The following is a 21,830-nucleotide window of genomic DNA, read 5'->3' on the forward strand; positions in this document are numbered from 1 at the left end:
TACCAAGCTGTCAGGTGCAGAGACTGTAGGTTGGGGTGTAGGAGAGTTTCCTGATGCTGAGTAAGCAGAGAAGGATACAGAGGCAGAAGAAAAGGTTCCCTGGAACTGAGTTGAAGTAGAAGGGAGAACCAATGTTGCCTGGGCCACCTCGGAGCAATCAGAATCATGGTTGCTTGATCCCTCTTGAGCTTGAATAAGGTTCTCAACATGAGAGGCAGAGGAGGGAAAGCGTACAGGAACAGATTGGACCAATCGAGGAGAAAAGCATCCGCTGCCAGACGGTGAGGTGAGTAGAGTCTGGAGCAGAATAGGGGCAGCTGATGATTGTGCGGAGCTGCAAAGAGGTCTATCTGAGGGGTGCCCCATTGAGCGAAGATGGATTGTAGAGTTACCGGATCGATTGTCCATTCGTGAGGTTGGAGAACTCTGCTGAGCTTGTCCGCTAAGGAATTCTCCTCTCCCTGAATGTAAATAGCTTTCAGGAATAGATGGTGATTTATGGCCCAAGTCCAGATCTTTTGGGCTTCCTGGCATAAGAGGCGAGAGCCCGTCCCACCCTGTTTGTTGATGTAGTACATCGCAACTTGATTGTCTGTGCACAACAGGACAACTTGAGGAAAAAGAAGATGTTGGAAGGCCTTGAGGGCATAAAACATCGCTCTGAGTTCCAGGAAATTGATGTGACGCTTCTTTTCCTGGGCAGTCCAAAGACCTTGAGTTTGGAACTCGTTCAAATGAGCTCCCCATGCATAAGGGGAGGCATCGGTGGTGATGACTAGTTGATGAGGAGGTTGATGGAACAGAAGACCTCTGGACAGATTTGAGGATACCAACCACCATTGTAGAGACTGACGAAGAGATGATGTCACAGATATGTGACGTGAGCAAGGATCCGTCGCTTGGGACCACTGGGTAGCTAGTGTCCATTGAGGAGTGCGCAGGTGAAGACGTGCAAGAGGCGTGACATGAACTGTGGAGGCCATGTGACCCAAGAGAATCATCATTTGCTTTGCTGTGATGGAACGCTGTGGAAGCACCTGCTGACATAGAGAGTGAAGCGTTTGAAGACGATTGGACGGCAGAAACGCTCTCATGAGGATTGTGTCCAAGACCGCTCCTATGAATTGAAGTCTCTGAGTGGGGATGAGATGAGATTTGGGTAGATTGATCTCGAACCCCAGAAGTTGAAGAAACCTGATGGTTTGATTGGTGGCCAGGAGAACAGTCTGAGATGAATTGGCCTTTATCAACCAATCGTCCAGGTAAGGAAAGACCTGAAGGTGGTGAGATCGCAGGAAGGCAGCCACCACAATCAGACATTTGGTGAACACTCTCGGAGAGGAGGCAAGACCGAAGGGTAGTACCTTGTATTGGTAATGACAACGATTGATCATGAAGCGTAGGTATTGTCTGGAGGCCAGATTGACCGGTATATGAGTGTATGCTTCTTTGAGATCGAGAGAACATAGCCAGTCGCCTTGATTTAGAAGAGGATAAAGAGTGGCTAGAGAGAGCATTTTGAACTTTTCTTTGACCAAACATTTGTTGAGATCGCGGAGATCTAGAATTGGTCTGAGATCTCCTGTTTTTTTGGGGACTAAAAAGTAACGGGAGTAGAATCCCTGTCCCTTTTGATCTAGAGGAACCTCCTCTATGGCGTTCAAAAGGAGAAGGGATTGAACCTCCTGGAGAAGAAGGAAAGACTGAGTGTGCGAAGCAGACTCTTTTGGTTGACTTGGAGGAGGTAGAGTTTGAAAGTTGAGAGAGTAGCCGTGGTGGATGATGTTCAGAACCCACTGATCTGACGTGATAAGTTCCCAACGGCTTATGAAATAAGAAAGACGTCCTCCTATAGGCTGTGGAAGTTGAGTAGGAGGGAGAAGACTGGCTATGTTCTGGAGAACCAAGTCAAAAGGGTTGAGTAGACTTTTGTGCAGGAGTAGATTTTACCTGCTGTTGTTGCTGAGGTTGTCTAGCAGCTGGACGCTGTTGCCTCTGACGCCTAGGTTGTTGAGCAGTTTGAGGCAGAGGACGAGCCACAAATCTACGTTGGTAGGTTGATTGTGGACGAAAGGGCCTAGTTGGTGGAGGCTTCTTAGGTTTAAGAAGCGTGTCCCATCTGGTCTCATGAGCCGATAATTTCTGGGTGGTGGAGTCCATGGAATCTCCAAACAGCTCATCCCCTAAGCAAGGTGTATTGGCCAGCCTATCCTGGTGATTAACGTCCAGTTCTGAAACACGAAGCCAGGCTAGCCTTCGCATGGCCACTGAGATGGCCGTGGCTCTGGAGGTCAGCTCGAAAGTATCATAGATAGATCTTACCATGAATTTTCGAAGCTGTAAAAGAGATGAACAAGTGTGGTGAAAAGCAGACTTTTTCCTATCAGGAAGATATTTCTCAAAAGCAGTGATATTTTGAATTAAGTGCTTAAGATAAAAAGAGAAATGGAATGCATAATTTCCTGATCGATTTGCTAACATAGCATTTTGGTATAGCCTTTTACCAAACTTGTCCATAGATTTGCCCTCTCTGCCAGGAGGGACTGAGGCATATACACTAGCCCCTTTGGACTTTTTCAAAGTGGACTCAACCAAAAGGGACTCATGAGCTAATTGGGGCTTGTCAAACCCAGGAATAGGAATGACTTTATACAAGGAATCCAACTTTCTAGGCGCTCCAGGAATAGTTAAAGGAGATTCCAGATTTTTATAAAACGTCTCTCTCAATATATCATGGAGAGGTAGTTTAAGGTATTCCTTTGGAGGCTGGTCAAAGTCCAAGGCATCAAGGAAAGCCTTGGATTTCTTTGACTCAGCCTCCAAAGGAATGGAGAGAGAATCACACATTTCCTTCAAAAATGAAGAAAAGGAAGATACTTCTGGTTTAGAGGAGGCTTCTAAAAGAGACGGGTCCTCATCACCAGAAGAGCATTCTCCCTCCGAAAGAAGAGGATCCTCCGAGTCACCCCATAAGTCAGGGTCTCGAACCTGAGAACTCCGGTCTCGAGACTCTGGAGTGGAAGGCTCTAAATGCCGGGACTTGTGAAGAGACTTCCCCGACCTGCCCGATTCGGTACCGGGGGATGCTACAGTACGCACCGGAGCCGAAGTTTGTACAGCTTGATGGTGAGCTCTCGGCTCCGGGGCCAGAATCGGCATGGAGACCGAGGAAACCGACTGTACCGGTACCGATAGAGTGGACGTCGATAAAATAGGACGGTCCACTATCGGTACCGGTGGCTCAGACCGGACTGGTACCGGCAAATTCGATGCCAGGGCTGGAGGTAGGAGGTGCTGTAGCTGTTCTTTAAGTTGTTCCTTCAGAACAGCAGCTATACGCTCCTCAAGGGAAGGCACCGGTACCGTCTTTTTCTTTAATGGTACCTGCGGTGCCGCTCTACGCTCCGAGGATGAGGACCCCGATGTCGAGGGGCTCACCTCTATTGGAGCGGAGCGCTTCCGTGGGCGCCTCGAGGTCGGCAGAATTGGACTCGCTGCCATCGAGACCGGAGGACGCTCCAACGGGGAAGGCTTCTTAGCCGGCTTACCTGGAGTCGACACCGCCGCGGTATCGCGTGGTGTCGATGATGTGGGTGCCGACTGCGCCGGTGCCGATGTCGGTGCCGGTGTAGAATCAGACATCTCGGCACCAAACAATAATTTTTGTTGAATCTCTCGATTTTTAAGAGTTCTCTTTTTTAAAGTTGCACAGCGGGTGCAGGTTGACGCTCGATGGTCGGGACCAAGACACTGGAGACACCAATTATGAGGATCAGTTAGTGAAATTGGTCGTGCACACCGCTGGCACTTTTTGAAGCCGGGTTGGGGGGGCATGAATGTAAAAACGGCTTCAGCCAAATCGAAGGCCGAGGCCTCGATGGTGGCTAAAGGCCCCGCCGGGGCAAGGCCGAAAAACAGGCAAAAAAAAAACAAAATGTTTTTTTTTTTTTTTTTTAAGAAAGAAAATAAAGAAAAAAGGAAAGGAAATAATATTCCTCAAAAAGTTTACGCGAGCGGGAAGTTCACAAAAAATCCTCTCACAACAGCCGTTGAGAGAGACGCGTCTTCTTAGCTCCGCGGAAACTAAGAAACTGGGGACCGCGCGCCTCTGTCGGGCGGGAAGGCACTCGCGCGTGCGCGGTGCGGCCTACCAGAACTTTCTAAGTTCTTAGAGTGCAATCACTCTAAAATTGTCCGTACCGGGGCTCCGTCGGTGCCGTCACCCATCAGTCAAGAATAGCTGCCTGCTTGTCCTGGGATAATGCTCATATCACAACATTTAACATGAAATAAACATGGAAAATTCAAATACATAACGAGGTAGAACGAACAAGCCACCAACCTGCAATAATAGTCTTGGAGTTTTGAAAGATATTCGATCTCTTCAAAATAGGGATGGTCTCCTCTATTCTTGATTTTGCTGAACAGAGGACAGAAACAAGATATAGGTAATACGGACATATCAGACAGTAAGCAGGCTAATCTGACAGGGCAGGCTTCAAGAATGATGTGCCTATTTACTAGAAAGAAGATTAATCAAGGTACAATAGTACCTTCTAGTACAATAGGCACATCATTCTTGAACCTGTAGGGCCTATCAAAGGCCCTATCACTCATCGTATAACCTACAAAATCATTCTACTCTCATTTAAAATTAAACATTCCCATCAACCACTATTCCTCGATAAATTACTGATTCCACAATGTTCCCCTCGCACACTTAGATCCACTGACCAAAAACTCCTTTTCATTCCTTCTCTCAAAGATTTCTACTACACCCGAAAAACTAATTTTGCCGTAACCGCTCCTACACTATGGAACTCTCTTCCACAATACCTTCGGGACGAACAAAATCTAATTAATTTCAAGACTGGCTTAAAGACCTTCTTATTCCAAGACGCTTATGACCGTCCCTAGATCCCTTTCTCTCTTTTTTACTTCGTTTTTTTAATGCGAGTAAGTAATCGCTCCAACAATGCTACCACACCCCACTTGTTCAACCCTTCCCCCACCCTTTCCTATCTTAACTAATATATGTAACTTCTCCCTTCCTTCCCCTCCTATCCTCACTTTCCAGTTAGTCTAGTTAATGTCATTTTCGTTCACTTCATTGTATTTAATTATTATTTACTTTTACTATACTTTGTAAACCGGCCAGATATTCATTTGATGGTCGGGATATTAAAAAATTAATAAACTTGGAAACTTGGAAACTTGGAGTCCCCCGGAACCTAGGGTGCGACAGATGAGCCTGTGGAAAGCATTGAAGATCCAAACACGGTATCCAATTTGGCCGTGATCCTGTGGCCTTTCTGCAGATTTCTTCAGGGGAGACTGCTCTAGACTAGGAAGCTATGCTCCTAGTGGAATGTGCCTTTAAAAGGTACTGGAGGTTGTTTTCTGCTGCCAAAATAAGCTGAAGAAATGGCTATATGAATCCATCTAAAAATGGTTGCCTTCGAAGCCAGATGGCCCCGGCCACCAGTACCCACCAGCACAAAGATGATCCGACAGTCAAAACTCATTTGTCACTTCCAGATGGCCCCGGCCACCAGTACCCACCAGCACAAAGATGATCCGACAGTCAAAACTCATTTGTCACTTCCAGATAACAGAGCAACACTCTGCAGAGATCCAGCAATTTCAAGGCTTTGCCATTCTTCTTGGACCCTGAAGGCATGAAAGCCGGCAACTGTACTTCCTGGTTGATGTGAAAACTGGAGACTACTTTCAGGAAAAAAGAAGGGACTGTACACAGCATTACCCCCATCTCTGAAAATCAGAGAAATGGTTCTCTGCAGGATAAAACCTGTAGTTCAGACACCCAACATGCAGATGTGCCCGCCACTAAAAATGCCGTTTTAACTGTCAGGTCCATCTTCAACAGCTCAAACGGAGCTCTAGTGAGAGCCTGCAAAATGAGATTAAGGCTCCACATCAGAAACAGTTGATGTACAGGAGGATGCAGATGTAATGCTCCCTTCCAAAATCTGGACACATCTGGGATCTGAATCACAAGAGACTGCTATCTGTACTTTGAGGGAGCCAACAGCTAGGCCTTTCTCCAGCCCTTCTTGAAGGAATGCTAGGACCAGTGAAACCTGTGCTGTTGCTGGGTCCTCACTCTTCTGTGCACACCAGCTCTGGAAGCACTTACCAGCCTTCACATAGGTGGCCAAGGTTGTCTTCTTCCTGGACTTTAGGAGAGTAACAATCACCTCTTCCAAATAGCCTTTGTGCACTAAGGCTTCGAGCTCGACAGCCATACTGTAAGACCAAAGTGCTCTGGATCTTCCAGGGCGATTGGATCCTGTAAGAGTAACCCCAGATGGCAGGATAGTCTGAGACCCTGGTCTTTCTTTAGATGGTTCAGATCTGCATAGCATGGATACCTTGGCCAATCTGATGCGATGAAACCTACCAGCCCCAAATGCAACATTATTCTTCATAGGACTCTGCCTATCATGAGCCACAGAGGGAACACATACAGGAGCCCTGCCTATGGCCATGGCTGTATCAGGGCACCATACCGGTGCTTCCTGGCTCATATCTTCGACTGAAAAAAAACATAACATTTTCTTGTTGGCTGACCATCAGGTCAAAAATTGCTTCTAAAGAACAAAATTCAGCCTTCGGTCCTGTACATCATTCAACACCACTCCCCCTTCACTGGGGAGGGAGGTACGCTTGATAACCTGCACAACTAGGGAATCCACCTTTGGTGGAATAAACAGCTGATGAAATTCAGCGTCCATCACGTAAAATTTTGGCATGGCTTTAGCCAACTGAAGGGGTCCCTCTAGGACAGGGGTCTGCAACCTTTAAGACATAAAGAGCCACTTGGACCCGTTTTCGAAAAGAAAATAAAACTTGGAGCCGCAAAACCATTATAAAACAAATCTAACACTGCATATATTGTTTCTTATCTTAATGCTATATACAGGATCACTAAATTGAAAATAAAATCATGTTTCCTACCTTTGCTATTTGGTGATTTCATGAGTCTTTGGTTGCACTTTCTTCTTCTGACTGTGCATCCAATCTTTCTTCCTTTCTTTCAGCCTCCTGTATGTTTCCTCTCCTCCAGACCTCATTCTCTCCCCCAACTTTTTCTTTCTGTCTCCCTGTTCCCCCTTCTTTCTGTCTCCGTGCCGTCCCCCAAGCCACTCGGTTTGCTGCCACCGCAATCAGGGAACAGCCCCCAAGCCACCGCTGTCCCAAGCTTTCCCTGCAGAAGTGTTGCGCTGACCAGCATTCCGCTCCCTGACGTCAATTCTGACGTAGGAGAGGAAGTTTCGGGCCAACAAGGCATTTCTCCTCATTCCATCCAGCCTGAGCCCCATCTCTCCTTGATCCAGCATTTCCCTTCTGTGTCTGTCAGAATTACCATTCCACCTATTTTCCAGCATCACCCTTCTTTGTGTCCATCTCACCTATATCCCTATCTCACCACTTTTTCAGAATCTTCATTTGTCTCTGTCCTTATCTTTACGCCATGTTCACCATTTGCCCTTTCAATGTCTTTATCTCCCCCCACACACTTTTTCAGCATTACTTCTATGTCTCTATTTCACCTCCTCTTCATGTCCCCTCTGTATCTCTATCCTTATTCAGTAGGTCCTGCTTACCCTTTCTCTTCTTTGTGTCACTATCTCCATTTTCAGCTTTCCCCCCTTTTCCTTTGTTACTGCACCCTGTAGCTAGAATCTTTCCACCCTCCCTCCACTCCGGCCCAGCCCAGTATGAAATATTTCCTTTTGTTTCCCTCCCCTCTCTCTTTCTCTCTCTCTTCTCCTCCCTCACCCACGAGTCCTGCATCTGGCCCTCTCCCTTCTACCTGCACCTGGCAACACCCCCCTGCTCCGCGGTTCTCTTCAGCAACTCGTCAGCAGCAGTGATCAAGACAAGCTGCCGACATCGAGGCCTTCCCTCTACGAGTCCCGCCTTTGTGGAAAAAGGAAGTTGAAACAAGCGGGACTCGCAGAGGGTAGGCCCCGACGTCAGAAGCTTGTGTCGATCGCTGCTGCTGAGTTGCCGAAGAGAGCCGCGGAGCAGGGGATGTGGCCGGAAGCAGGTAGAAGGGAGAGGGAGATAGGAAGGCTGTAGATCTCCGGAGCATGACACCGACCCCGGCCAGGATGATTTCTTTTTCAGGCGTGCACCTTACAAGTCCAGCGTCGCGGCGGGCCATGCTGAGCAGTGAGCTCAGCACTACACAGATGAAAGCCTTGCTTGCTGATTGGTCCGGCGGCACGGGGCCGCCGGACCAATCAGCAAGCAAGGCTTTCATCTGTGTATGTGCTGAGCTCACTGCTCAGCATGGCTATTTCCCGCCGTGACGCCGGACTTGTAAGCTGCATGCCTGCGTGACACACTACCGGAGCCGCAGCAAAGGTGGAAAAGAGCCGCATGCGGCTCTGGAGCCGCAGGTTGCCGACCCCCGCTCTAGGACTTCCCAATGGTCTGTCAACATCTCAGTAATGTCTGGGATGGGAGGGAAAACACATGGTATGAGTCTTTGTGCTGCTCATAAGCGAACACTGGGTAGAAGAAGTCTGTGGAGGTTCCAGCTTTAATTCTTGAAGAGACTTGGTAATGATCTCCAAAAGTGCTGTGGGTTTAAACAGCTGGCGCATAGTCAGGTCCTCTCCGAGATCCAGAGCTGCCACCTGGTCGGGACCTGGCACTCCCAGGTGCAATGCAGAATCTTCTAGTATTGAGGACCCAGACTGGGAAAGTAAATGCATAGTTACAGACTCCACTTCATCTCGATCTTCTTCAAACTGTACTCCCAGTTCTTGTGCATGGTTCTGCTGTGGGGAAACTGCGCTCTTAGGGAGGGAACCCCTGGCGCTACCACTACCGCTACCCCCAAGGGATCTCTGTGACCACTGTCATTTACGTATGCTTCATATATCACGATTATAAATTCTGGAGCAAAAGCAAGATCAGGATGCCCAGATGGCCTTTGCCGGTGCTCCTGTGTGTCATTCTGGGGTTTCATGATAGATGTGCAGCTGCGTTTTGCCAGAGATGCACTTACACCATTTCCCAGCTCCAACCAGGATTTTTGACCTGGAACTCATGTCATCTGGGACCCCATACTACCAGAGGGACTTGAGGAGACTAAGCCAGTGGCTCCCGCCCTCCTTCACATGCCGCACGGCTCATGGAACACCTACAGTCCTTGGCCGGCCATCCAGTGCAAATCTGGCATGAATCCTGAGTATCGGCCTGAGGAGTCCATCTAACCCAATTTTGGGCCAAATCAAGGTGTTTTGAGGTAGATAAAGGCTTTTACGCCAAAATCAGGAAATTCAAGATGACCACCACAGCAGCAATTTTACCGCCTTGGACCTTGGGAGCTAAAGAAGAGGTAAAAAAAATTTGGGGAACAGGGTTTTAGAGGTAGAGGATCCTGGCTCTAGCCCCAGAAATCTTTACAAACTTCTTTTAAAAGACCCCCTTCCCTCTGATCTCTCTCATAGTGTGTTACAGCCAGTACTCACTGTGCCATTGCTGCTGCTAGGAGCTGCTTAGACTGAAAACTGCCTCAGACAAACCTGGAATCCCGGATAACTTGCTTCTTCAGGCTGCTCTTCAGTCCTACCGGCCAAACTGAGACCTCAAACCCCCATTGGAACTCGCGCATGAAGTCATAGAGAGAAACACAGTCAACACCCGATCCTGGATAAAAACTGCCACGGGGCCACTCAGCCTGCACTCAAGCTCTCTGCGGACAAAACCTGGAGTGAACCTTGCTCCCAAGAGAACAGTCCCTGAGCTCCCGGATTGTTAATGCAGGCTGGCCAAGCAGGTGCCCTGCTAAGTAGGTTGCCTCTTGGATACAGACTTCTGCCCTCAGAGTCTGTGTTCTCTAGCAGCCAGAGAGGTCCCGAGACCAGGAGCTTCACGACTAGATAATAAAAAAACTAAATTACAGAAAAATAAAGAAGAGCAAAACAGACAGGCTTCTAATATCTCGTGTTTAGACAGTAAAACTGAGAATTTACAGAACAGCCCAGAGCGAGGGGAGGCAAGAGCACAAATAATGTACATCAGATATGCACAACCCACAGGTTCAAGAATGATGTGCCTACTGCACTAGAAGAGGGTAATTCTATAACTAAAAAACTTTACTCGTATATAGGCACATAGGGCCAGATTCTATAAATGTCATTGCAGGCATCATTCGGCGCAATTGTCAATCAACCGCTAGGTACCGCTTATAAAATCTTGCCTAATTGTGCCTAGACTTGCTTAGCTGTCGATACGCATCCTATGATGAAGGCGCTGATACATCAAGCCAGGTTTTACCTGACCTAATTTGCCAGTGCCTAACTTGGACGCCCAAGTCAACCACGCCTACTTTTCAGGTAGGCGTTGGAGGGTGCCTTGATGTAGGCGTCCCTAGCCTTCCTAAAAGTCACCTGCAGAGTTCTTAATTTGAATTATTTTTTTTTGATTGACTAAAAATTGGCATGCCCTTGCCAACTAAGCCAAATTTAAAAAAAAAAAAAAAAGTTGCGCATAGATTCCGAAGTTAGGCATCTTTGATTAGGGCGCCCAGTGCCTACTTTCCTTTATAAAATAATAGTGTAACCACTTATACATTCACTTATGCACTTAGGACAAATGCTTGCGCCAGCCATACAGCTTGCTTAAGTCTGTGCGCGCCTATGTGTTGGTAATCAACGGGCTTCCATATGGCAGCATACATATTACTCTAAATTAAGCATGCAAATATGTGCCCCGCCCACACCCAGACTCTACTTCTGTGCACATTCACCAGTAAAATATGCACATATTTACAAAATAAAGGTGCACGTGCTCTTATATGCTACTATTCTGAACATTTATGCACATAACTGGTGTGTAAGTGTTAGCAACTACTTTATAGAATTATCTGGAAATTGCTCATTTTTCTATCGCTGATCCTTCAAATTCATAGCGTAAATGAGAGCTACGTATGACTTCCTAGATTTGAGAGGCCCTGCTCTTTTGGATTAGAGCTTCACGAGGATTTATATTGAGCATGGGCCACAAGCCAGCACGCAGGCTCAAAAACCCAGTGGTAGTCCCTTTTCTCACACTGGCTTTTCACTTTTCACATTATAAGAATTAAAAAGGACACATTTCATTAGCTAGATGCCCCTGGCACTTCATAACAGTTCATATAAAAATAAGATGCTGCTGGACCTTCATTCATGTTAATATGAGCTCCAGCCACTATCTGAAGGGAAAGGAACATTGACGGACAGTCAATACATATGATACGAGTATATAACAAAAAGAATACTACCACCAGAAGGACACAGATTTCTTCATAATTATGACTTAGTTATTGACCTTCCACTGAGAGGAGTAGGATGAACAAGTGCCTTGAAGAGGTGCCCTGAGAAGCGACAAGATGAATTAACTGTACCCTGCCATCTCCCCATCCCTTCACGTGTGGAACTTGTTGCAACATTTTCCTTTCAAAAGAGACTACAAATCGAATCTCTCCCTTCCCATCTTGCAAAGCAGCCCTAAAGAAGACCTTAAAAACCAAACAAGAAAATCTCTCATTGAAGACTGGATTGTTTACCTATGGTTTAGGAATACAAGTGCAGTAATTCCAAACTGTCCTTCCTCACTGCAGCGCAAGGTACCGTCTATAGCGTCCCACACCTTAAAGAAAGACACCAAAAGTTACAAAACAAACAACAACCCCAAAACAAAACCCCAGCAGGGCATCTGAGTACTGGCAGAGTGTGGAACAAAAGTAGCTGAAGTGAAAGAGGCCAAGAAGAAGGTTCGTGTCATTCATTAGAACCAGACTTCTAATACAGTAAGGGTTAAGCCCAGGGGTGTCAAAGTCCCTCCTCGAGGGCCGCAGTCCAGTCGGGTTTTCAGGATTTCCCCAATGAATATGCATGAGATCTATTAGCATATAATGAAAGCAGTGCATGCAAATAGATCTCATGCAGATTCATAGGGGAAATCCTGAAAACCCGACTGGACTACGGCCCTCAAGGAGGACTTTGATACCCCTGACCTAGAGGGTTTATATGTAGTGTTTGCATACGCTGTTATTCTATAAGGTAGAACTGCAAAGGGGTTGCACATATAGGCAGAGCATGAGTGGACCACAGGCATGCTTCCCAGGTAGACATGTAGGTTTGGAAATTGCGCATTAAGACTCTTTTTTTGAGTTTTCTGCTTTTAAACTTTTGGCACAGTCTTTGTTCTCAAGTCTTTTAGATTATTGTAATAATTGTATATTTAACAATTCCCAAGAAAGACATGGCTAGACTTGTATCGACTCTCAGACTACACTCTCGACCTGGTTCACAGCACAGTGACCATATAAACATAGACAACCAAAGGACTTATATCGATCCAGAATACAGCGGTTAGAATGATCTATAGTCTTAAAAAGTACGATCATGTAACTCCATTTTATTGTGAGCTGCATTGGTTGCCAATGGAGGCTCGTGTTTTGTTCAAGTTGGGCTGCTTTTGCTATGTTATGTATGGAACCACTCCGTCTTACATGGTTAACAGATTTTCTTTAGCATCACATAAATATAGTAGAAAATCTCATGCCCTATTTACCTTTCCGTCAATACAGGGCTGGAAAAGTAAGAAATTTCTCGACCATACTTTAGCATTCCAAGCGGCCTCACATGATAAAGAACTTCGATTGTTATTGCTTGGCGCCCATTCTTATAAACCCTTCAGAACTCATCTGAAAACATATCTCTTTTCAAAATACTTGATCAAATAATTTTTCTCTAGTCATCCTTAAATTTTTCTTAGTTTTTTAATCTTTTGTAAATGCGCTTAAGAAGTATGATGTTATGTTATGTAATAATATAAGCTACAGGTGTTTCTTGGCACACTTCAGCATGCAACTTACACTCGCCACTGACATAGTGTAACAGGTTACACCTAAACATGAGTGCACTATTGCCAACTCACACCAGCATTCTGTAATGGAATCTTGGCACTAAAATTCCATTATAGAATTAACACCAAGTCCAAGGCATTGGGGTGCCACCGAAAAGCTTTGTTTTGAGATTCCTTGCTTTTTTAATAAGGACCAAAGTGAGCCATGCAGGTCCTCAATTTATCATTTAATATAAAAAGCCCTAAGCGCGCATGCACACTCTCACCTGCGTGCGCCCGTTTTCTGTGCGCTGTAGGGCACCGAAGGTAGGAGTGCGCATGCGTGAGAATCCCCCCCCCCCCCAAGGTGATGTAGGCCGCGGCGGCTGAAGGCCGCTGCGGCTGTCGGTAGCTGTCAGCGGCTACGGAGTCCTTTGCCTCCCCCCCCCTTCCCTTCCCGCGGTCCCGACTACGAACCTGGTGATTCCAGCAGCGTGTGCAGCAGTAATCTTCACACGCTGCTTCGAGTCCTTCTACTGCCCTGATTTGCTCTGCCGCGGCTCTGATGATGTCATCAGGGACGTGCCAGAGTAAATCAGGGCAGTAGAAGGGCCCGAAGCAGCGTGTGAAGATTGCTGCTGCACACGCTACTGGAATCACTAGGTTCGTAGTCGGGACCATGGGAAGGGGGGTGGCAGTGTCAGTCTTGAAACTGTACGAAGGCCAAAAGCATAGCTTGGATGAAAAGTAAGCTTCTGGTTATCAGGGCTACTGAAAGTTTGATAAGAAACTATCTTAGAATTTATTACCAAATCAGTTACTATTGAACACTTTTTCCACCATTGTCTTTTGGAATTTATTTTTGTTGTTGTGCAAAGATCTGCAGTGAATTTTGCCATTAATAGTGAATAACTCACTCAGCAAAAACATATTTTGCTGCTCATGTCACATTGCCTGATTCATTAATTATTATTTTTTTTTGCTCACAGTTCAGTGCAGGCAGCATTCTAATTTTGAAACTGACTCATGATGAATGGATTGTGATCCCATTTTGTTTTAGTAGATGGGGGAGTGTGCAGAAATTTAGGTGGATATCTTTTGGTGACTTTTTGGGAATTAAATCACTGTTTCCCTTTGGCTGCGTGGGGAGCAGGCAAGGGGTGGTGGTGGACAGCCGAGGAAAAAGAAAGACAGAAATACAGAAACAGGCTAAGGAGAGAGACAGAAAGAAATAAAGACAGACACACACACATATATTCTAGCACCCGTTAATGTAACGGGCTATAAGACTAGTTCTTTATAAAAGGGAAGTTTTATATCAGGACTAGACAGTGTTCTTAATCTGCCTAGGTCCTTCCCTACTATCTATGGATGCCTTTATCGATCTGCTATTAGAAATTTGTATCCCACCATATCCCCACAAAAAAGTACATCCTTCTAAATATAATAAGCTACCAGAGGAGGAAAATCATACAAATATTTAAAAAAATTGGTTTTTAGTTTCTTTTTTATGAAACTATAGTAAAACACCAGAAATCAGAGGGGAAAAAAAATAAGTACTCAAGAATGGTTATTTTCTAACGTTTTCTTCTGGTTCAACAGAAAACAAATTCAGTGCAGATGGTTGCTGTTGCTTTTGAAGCACCCAGGAGATAAGGTCTTTCGTACGGTAACACACATTTTCCGTATCCAACCAATTTTGCGAGTTGGCTTTGATGGATAGCGATGTTGAAAAAAGCAGCATAAAGACAAACTAGGTGACATCATCCAACGGCACCCCTACTTCTCTTAGAATTAAAAAAAACAAAAAAAACCACCTAGATCCGGAGTGACTTTCTCCTCAGCTATTGCCCCAGAAAATTGCTTAAGTATGATAGCTAAATTGTTAAGTCACGGGATTCTGGGAGGATATGTGTTTTTCAATTTATCTTGTCTATGGGGAACCCCCTGTTACAAGAAATCTTCGCATTCTCTGTTGACAAGCAAGATGAATAAGCCGCACAACTGAGAAATCCCCAATGAAAGGGGGAGGAACTGTGTCTGGCACCTGCGCCCAAGAACTGAGAGGTAGGCACAGCTCTTGTTCACAGGCCCAGCACAATTCCTGAGCTCTCGAGGAAGTTTATTATTACTGTCTTTATTTTGAGTTTCACAAATGATTTGGACACAGCTGTTATGCTTGTTCTATGTGCATGAGTCCCACGCCTATGTTCAGAATGCAGCTGTTAAGGCGCAGGACACACACAAAAATCTACTACCATGTTTCCCTGAAAATAAAACCTACCCCGAAAATAAGCCCTAGCATTATTTTCAGGGTAGGTCTTAATACAAGTCCTACCCAAAAAATAAGCCCTAGTCCTGGGATTTGCCAGCAACCGTTCAACCCTCCTGCCCCCTCCCCCCGCAACACCCCTCCCCGCACAGCCAAACCCCTGCTGACCCTCCATCCTTCCCTCTCCACTGACCGCGAGCAAGCCCTACCTTCAACCGAAGCAGCAATGGACTAGCAGCACTCTAAACAGGCTAGTTGGCCTTGTCCATCAGGGATTTCACTCTGCCATGTTACTGATGATGTTATCAGGGGTTTGGCTGCACGGTGGGGGGGTGCTCAAGGGTTCTGCTGCACAAGGGACAGGAGGGAGGGAAGGGTGGAAAGGTTATGCACATGTGGGGGAGAGAAAGGAAAGAGGAAGAATTGGGGTGAAAGAGAGGAAGGGAGAGATGGTCCTGTGGATACCCCGAAAATAAGACTTAGTGCCTTTTTTGGACCCCAAATGAATATAAAACACTGTCTTATTTTCGGGGAAACACGGTAGCAGCTCCAGACCTGCCAGAAAATTTTATATGGTAAAAGGTGGGTATTCTCTACTGTGCACTATAAGAGTGCTCATTTTATTATTAATGAGCTCCTTGCATAGGGTTCTCGGTGGCTGCTACCAGGATTGGTAAAAGCCCTCGAGAACCCTTTTGTGTATCGGAGGCTGAACTACCTTGCAAGTAAGACTGGCTACAACCATTCTGGATTGGTCTGGTTAGGATGAAAAGGAAAGCAGATTTCTGAGCCAAAGAAAATACATAATTATGTAAAATGCAAGATAAATCAAATAAAGCTGCTTTCTGTTGAAAATATCCAACCCATCTTCAAGGTAAATTTGTTTCAGATTACAAACAACCTTCCTACACAAGATACACCAAGATTTCTGAGTTTAATACACAGGGCCAGCCCAAATATCTCATACTTAGGCAAACTTTCAATCATGCTCAAGGCATTACCTTATCCCCTCAGTCTAGCATCTCCTTTCCCCTCCTCCTCTGTCTACAGTCTAGCTGTAGGAGCACAGGCTCTGCCTAGGTAGCAAATGACAGATTATGGCTGCAGTGTCCTGCAATACATCACAGACAATAATTCCGTGAAGCAGAATTCCTGACCTTTCTCTGCAAACTTCAGAGGAGAATCTTGTACTATGTGCTGTCTGGCCAAGGACATATTACATCAGCAGTGAAATTTCACCTTCACTTGCTCATCTGAGCTGATGTCATGTGAACAACCCTGTCCTTTGGTACAAAGCTCAGCATGACCTAGCCACTTTATCTGAGTTCTGGGACTTTCCTGAATCCCAAGCTTACTGTATCTCTAAGAGTCAGGACCTGACGAGGAGACTCCTCATCTCCAAGGACAATGTCTGGGATTGCTCTTCAAGGTTCAGAACATGGGGAGGAGCTTGCTTATCTGCAAGGACAATGTCTACCCAAAGACTCATAAAAGGGACAGCTGGGAACTAAGCTGGGTGCTAGTCATTCCATTTGGCCTGACATGCTATTAACGAGGCTTCTGCAGTCCTCTTCTCTGCACTGTGATCTGCAGAGCTCTTGTTTACAGACTCCTCATTACAGGAGTAGTGGGGAAGGTGTGGCTCACTGGTAGAGCTGCTGCTCTGTACCCAGAGGTTGCGAGATCAAATCCCAGTGTTGCTCCTTGTGACCCTGGGCAAGTCACTTAATCCTCCAGTGCCCACCGCTTTGAGTGTCAGCTTTGAAATGCTAAAGCCACAAAAAGGTGGTATACAAGTCCCCATTCCCATTGTATGTCATCTCTGTTATTTCTAGCAGGTTGTAGGAACAGCCCTTAAGTGCAGGGCCCAGCAAGGGTTGGTGTGCATTCGCGGTGACTAATTATCTGATAAGAACATATGTTATTTATCTTTCTGAGTCCTTCATAACTGTATATAATCCTAAACTACTCAGGTTTTCATGTTTGGTTGCTACACTTGCAAATAAATAAATGTAGCCTTCAGTTTGGTTTGTAATGGGCTTGTCACACTGCTTGTTATAGGAAAATGTGGTAGGGAGGGTCTGGAAGCCAAATTTAGGCTCTTAGGTAGGAAATAAAAAGGTTTGGACAAGTTCCTGGAGGAAAAGTCCACAGTCTGTTATTGAGACAGACATGGGGGAAGCCACTGCTTGCCCTGGATCAGTACCATGGAATGTTGCTACTCTTTGGGGTCTTTTTGGGATGTGGTACGAATCGCCCACGTTTCCATTCATTCCTATGGGGAAAGTTGCTTTGATATATGAGCACTTTGCTTTACGAGCATGCTTCTGGAACAAATTATGCTTGCAAACCAAGGTTCCACTGTATATACTTCATTCTAATGTGACTTTGCTTCCGAGATGAATTAGTACCAGAACCCCAAGCAGTTTGTAGGGTGTAGAGGTAAGTTGCACAGTAAAGAGTGTTGAGGGAGAAGTTGTGAACCGAATGGACAAAGATTAGTGCCGTTTGTAATAGAAAATAGAAAGAGGGAAAATTCACTGAAGGGATGCCATTCGATGTCTCATGTCAACTGTAAAGGTATAATTAAAGTTCAGGAAAAATAATTAACATGGTGGTTTTTGGGAATGCCTTTCTAATTACGTACGAGCATTTAATTTTCTATGGATCTTCCACCTACCCAGTTTTAGAACTCCTGATCTAGGCTGCATTCTAAATAAAACAAACATAAAACTCAATTCTATACCACAAACACCGCTAAGTTCTATGCGGTTCACAAAAGATAAAGAATGCAGATGAATACAGCAACAAATATTTAACTTCCAAAAGATTCTATAAAAAGATGCGTTTTTAAAGCACGTTGAAACTGTTGGTAGGAGTCAGAAGATGTAAATACGTAATTCAAATCCTTAGCCCATAAAGCTGCTTGAAAAGACAACAGACGCTGTTGGAATTTCTTAGATTTACAACCCATACATCTTAAAACAAGAATATTTTTTAAATTACTTATGTGCTTTCAGCACTTGCCTTATCTCAGGATTTATAGACGAGTAAGATATTTTGCTTACCTCGAGTGTTCCGTTACTCCTTCCAGCAACAATGAGGTTCCCCTGCAGACCCAGGCTCCAGACTGAGCTCTCAAAATCCCCTGCCCACGTGGGTATTGGGGAAGTCTTTTCTAAAAGAGGAGAAGGGTTGTCTCCCAAGCTCTTCCTCCTGGCACTAATGCAAGCCCCCTCTAAGCAGCACCCTGGTGACCAAGTACCATTGGCCATGGCAGGTGCAGAGGATTGTCCGCGAGGCAGAGAGGAGAAGCCAGGGAAGCTAACACAGTTGGATGGGTTGTGTTCTTCACAGACCCTTTGGACAAGGCTGTTGAAGTCATAGCCAGTGTCTCTGTCCTGGGCACACATTCTTTGCCGTGTCTTTGGCTCCTCACATTTCACCTGGTCTGAGAAGTTGGTGTCAATGAGACTGGTGAGATCTGGTTGGTCATAAAAGAGCAGGAGCTGTGTTGGAGTGACCTTCTGATTCAGGGGGTAACCATTTTCAAAGGAATCTTCTGTTCCACTCTTCGAGTCGGACAACTGGTCCCAGCACTCTTGATAATCAAAGATACCGCTATTCTCCCGCTGCAACCTGATTTCAAGTCAATCATAAAACAGGTTAAAATGAATCTCCAAAATTGAACAGTTTTTCACTCAGGCTGTAATAGGTGTACATCAGAAAAATTACCAAAACAACACAGATATAGTGAAACTGCAATATGAACAATCTTTCACAAGGACAGTGCAAGGTAGAAAACAGCGCTTACACACAGGCCAACATGCTGAATATGTGGAAAATACAGGAGCTGGTGGATAAAGCGTGAGTATGGCTTCGTCCAGCCAGGGAAGAGGTACCCCCTGGCTTCCCCTGTCCACCACACCCCCTCTCTCAGCTGCTGAGAAGGACCCATCATGGTGGCACCGGGCTCAATTTGAAGGAGCCCACAGGCAGAGCAGGGAAGGCTAAAACACCATATGAAAAGTTATTCGTAGTTTTTACGCATTTGGGGGTCAGTCCAGCCCCAATCACCGCGAATACAGAGGGAGAAGTGTAGTGATACTAAGCTTTGGAATGACCTTTCTACAAAATTAAGGAAAATCTCTTCCCATTTTATTTTTCAGAAAATTTTAAAAACTCATTTTTAATGAATTTAATGTAAAAATGAAGAGGAAATGTAGCTGCAATTTTTAAGTGCTGTTGTCTGCCTAGAATCTATTTTTAAGATTAGAGCGGGTTATAAATTTTATATAGTATAGTATATCAGTGAGGAATAGAGTGATCCTAGACTCCCCTGCATGAGGCTCTCCTTGAACAAACAACAAGTAAGCAAATAAGTGCCAATAATCATATGGTATGATGATATGTAATGGCCATGGTGGAAAGAAACCACAGGAAAATCAAAATCCTGGATTTTAAAAATACTTTGGTAACATCGGTAAAAACCTTAAGAAAGCTCTACTTGGAGCAAACCTACATTTTAATGTAACCTTCACGCCTGCTAATCACATTTCTTTGCATTGATATACACTGTATTTATATACACATATCCTATATAATAAAACTCTAAGCGCGCCTGCGCACTTAGGGTTTCGTGTTCCCTGCCGCCGTGTTTTCTGTTCCCTGGCTGACAACCCAGCGCAGACAACTGAGCGCAAGGCAGAAGCGCGCCGAAAAAAAACAGTATTTTAAGGGGCACCGACGGGAGGTGTTGGTGGGGGAACCCCCCCCCCCCCACACACACACACTTTACTTAATGTTGAGATCGTGCCGGCGTTGTGGGGGGTTTGGGGGGTTGTAACCCCCCACATTATACTGAAAACTTCGCTTTTTCCCTAAAAAAGAGGGAAAATGTTAAAGTTTCCAGTAAATGAGGGGGGTTACAACCCCCCAAACCCCCCCAACGCCGGCACGATCTCTATTAAGTAAAGTGGGGGGGTTCCCCACCAACACCCCCCGTCGTAGCCCCTTAGAATACTGTTTATCTTCGGCGCGCTTCCGCCTTGCGCTCAGTTATCTGCGCTGGGTTGTCAGCGCACCTTTGTCGTCGCACGCTTTTGTCTATGAATCATTCAAGCAGGCGGGGCTGTCTCCATTCATTGCTTTAAATAGCAGACAGTAAAATTTGAATTGTATTCTTGTTTGTATTGGGAGCCAGTGTGAGTCGAGGTAAGCGGCGGTGATGTGGTCGTATTTCTTCAGCGAACAGATCAGTCTCAGGGCTGCGTTTTGTACTGTTTGTAGTTGTTTTATCATGACTGCAGGGCAGGAGAGATAGAGGATGTTGCAGTAGTCTATAAGTCCTAGGACTAGGGATTTGACCATGGAATTGTTTTCTGTCAAAGAATTTTTGGATTTGCCTTAAGTTTCGCATGACTGTGAATGATATATAGTATATAAAAACAAAGAGTATATAGGTTCCAGCTACTTTGTAGTTCAGACTGGGGAGCATGAATGACAGCTAGCAATTTCATACCCTTGTTTTGGGATGATGGTGAGACAGTCTCCAGTCTGGGCATCCCACACGCGGATCTGCCCTGCCAAACAACAGGTCACCAGCAGCATCCCATCATTGGCCAGGCACTCAATATCCTGCAGAGAGAAAGAGAGATGAGCACACATCTTCTGTGAGGGTTCTTGCAACTTTTTATTTTTTTATTACATAGGATTTTTTGGACCCCAGTTCAGTTAAACAAAATCTAATAGATGTTGGCATTGTCATATTGATATAGGGACTTTGGATCTTCTTTTTGTTTTTTTGTCCATTGATACTTGGCTTTTGGAAGTCGATTTGTGGGCAAATTAACAATATTCTTCAATCCTCTATTCCTTTGACATATGAAGCAATAATTTCTGGAACGATTCTTCATGTTAAACCCACTTTGGATAAAAATAATAGTCGCCTTTTCATGATTTTATCAGGAATAGGGGTTCAAATGATCATATCTAATTAATGATGCAATTAATGGTTTTATTATAATCTGTGATGAAAATATGAGCATTTGCTGGTAGTGTTCGTTGTCATTAATATACAATAATTTAATCTCACATACTCTGTAATTAGTTTATAAAATGTTCTGCTTTCAATAAAACTCATATCTAGAGTTATTTCTCTTTTTTTTTTTTTTCCTATGGACCACTGAAAAGTGCTGAAGTACCCAATGTGGTCCTCATGGCAAAAAGTTTGGAGACCCCTGATGTAGTCTAAAATCAAATGGAGATCCTCACAAAAACCTACCATAAGGTGACCTCGGAGAACCAGTGGCACAATTTCAGTAACAGGGGGTGAATAGCCGTAGTCATCACAGGGCAGATCGCCCCTCTTCCTCCGACTGTGGGAAAGCCCATTCTGGCCATAGTTCCTGGGGCACAATACTCGGTACAGACAGAAGAGCAGGAGGACCAGCAGGATCCCTGAGGCCAGTCCCAAAGCACCCACTCTGTAAGAAGAGCAAAGAAAACATTTCTAACAAAGTCAAATAAGCTTCTCTAACATACATATGTACTTTTTAATGACATCTGCAATAAAATATTGCTATGAAGAACTAATGTTTTTATTTTTCTGCAAGTCATAATTCAATCCTTAATATTTACCTCATTGGATTATTGTAATACTGTATATAAGAACATAAAAACATAAGCA

The 21,830-nt window shown here is 45.0% G+C and overlaps 1 protein-coding gene across 6 annotated transcripts in view; it reads right to left on the reverse strand.

Annotated features, from left to right (window-relative positions):
- SCAP (SREBF chaperone) overlaps nt 1-21,830 on the reverse strand; it is a 258,977-nt gene that overhangs the window by 19,688 nt on the left and 217,459 nt on the right. For 5 of the 6 annotated variants that reach the window (XM_033931922.1, XM_033931925.1, XM_033931923.1 and 2 more), the window contains 5 exons: nt 21,426-21,627; nt 20,664-20,779; nt 18,211-18,781; nt 11,588-11,670; nt 4,343-4,420 (listed from right to left, as the gene is read on the reverse strand). In XM_033931922.1, coding sequence (XP_033787813.1) covers nt 4,343-4,420; nt 11,588-11,670; nt 18,211-18,781; nt 20,664-20,779; nt 21,426-21,627 — 1,050 coding nt within the window. The remainder of the gene's footprint in view (nt 1-4,342; nt 4,421-11,587; nt 11,671-18,210; nt 18,782-20,663; nt 20,780-21,425; nt 21,628-21,830) is intronic. The other variant, XM_033931927.1, reaches the window with a different exon arrangement.

This window comes from Geotrypetes seraphini, chromosome 2, assembly GCF_902459505.1.
Source record: "Geotrypetes seraphini chromosome 2, aGeoSer1.1, whole genome shotgun sequence".
Taxonomy (NCBI): domain Eukaryota; kingdom Metazoa; phylum Chordata; class Amphibia; order Gymnophiona; family Dermophiidae; genus Geotrypetes; species Geotrypetes seraphini.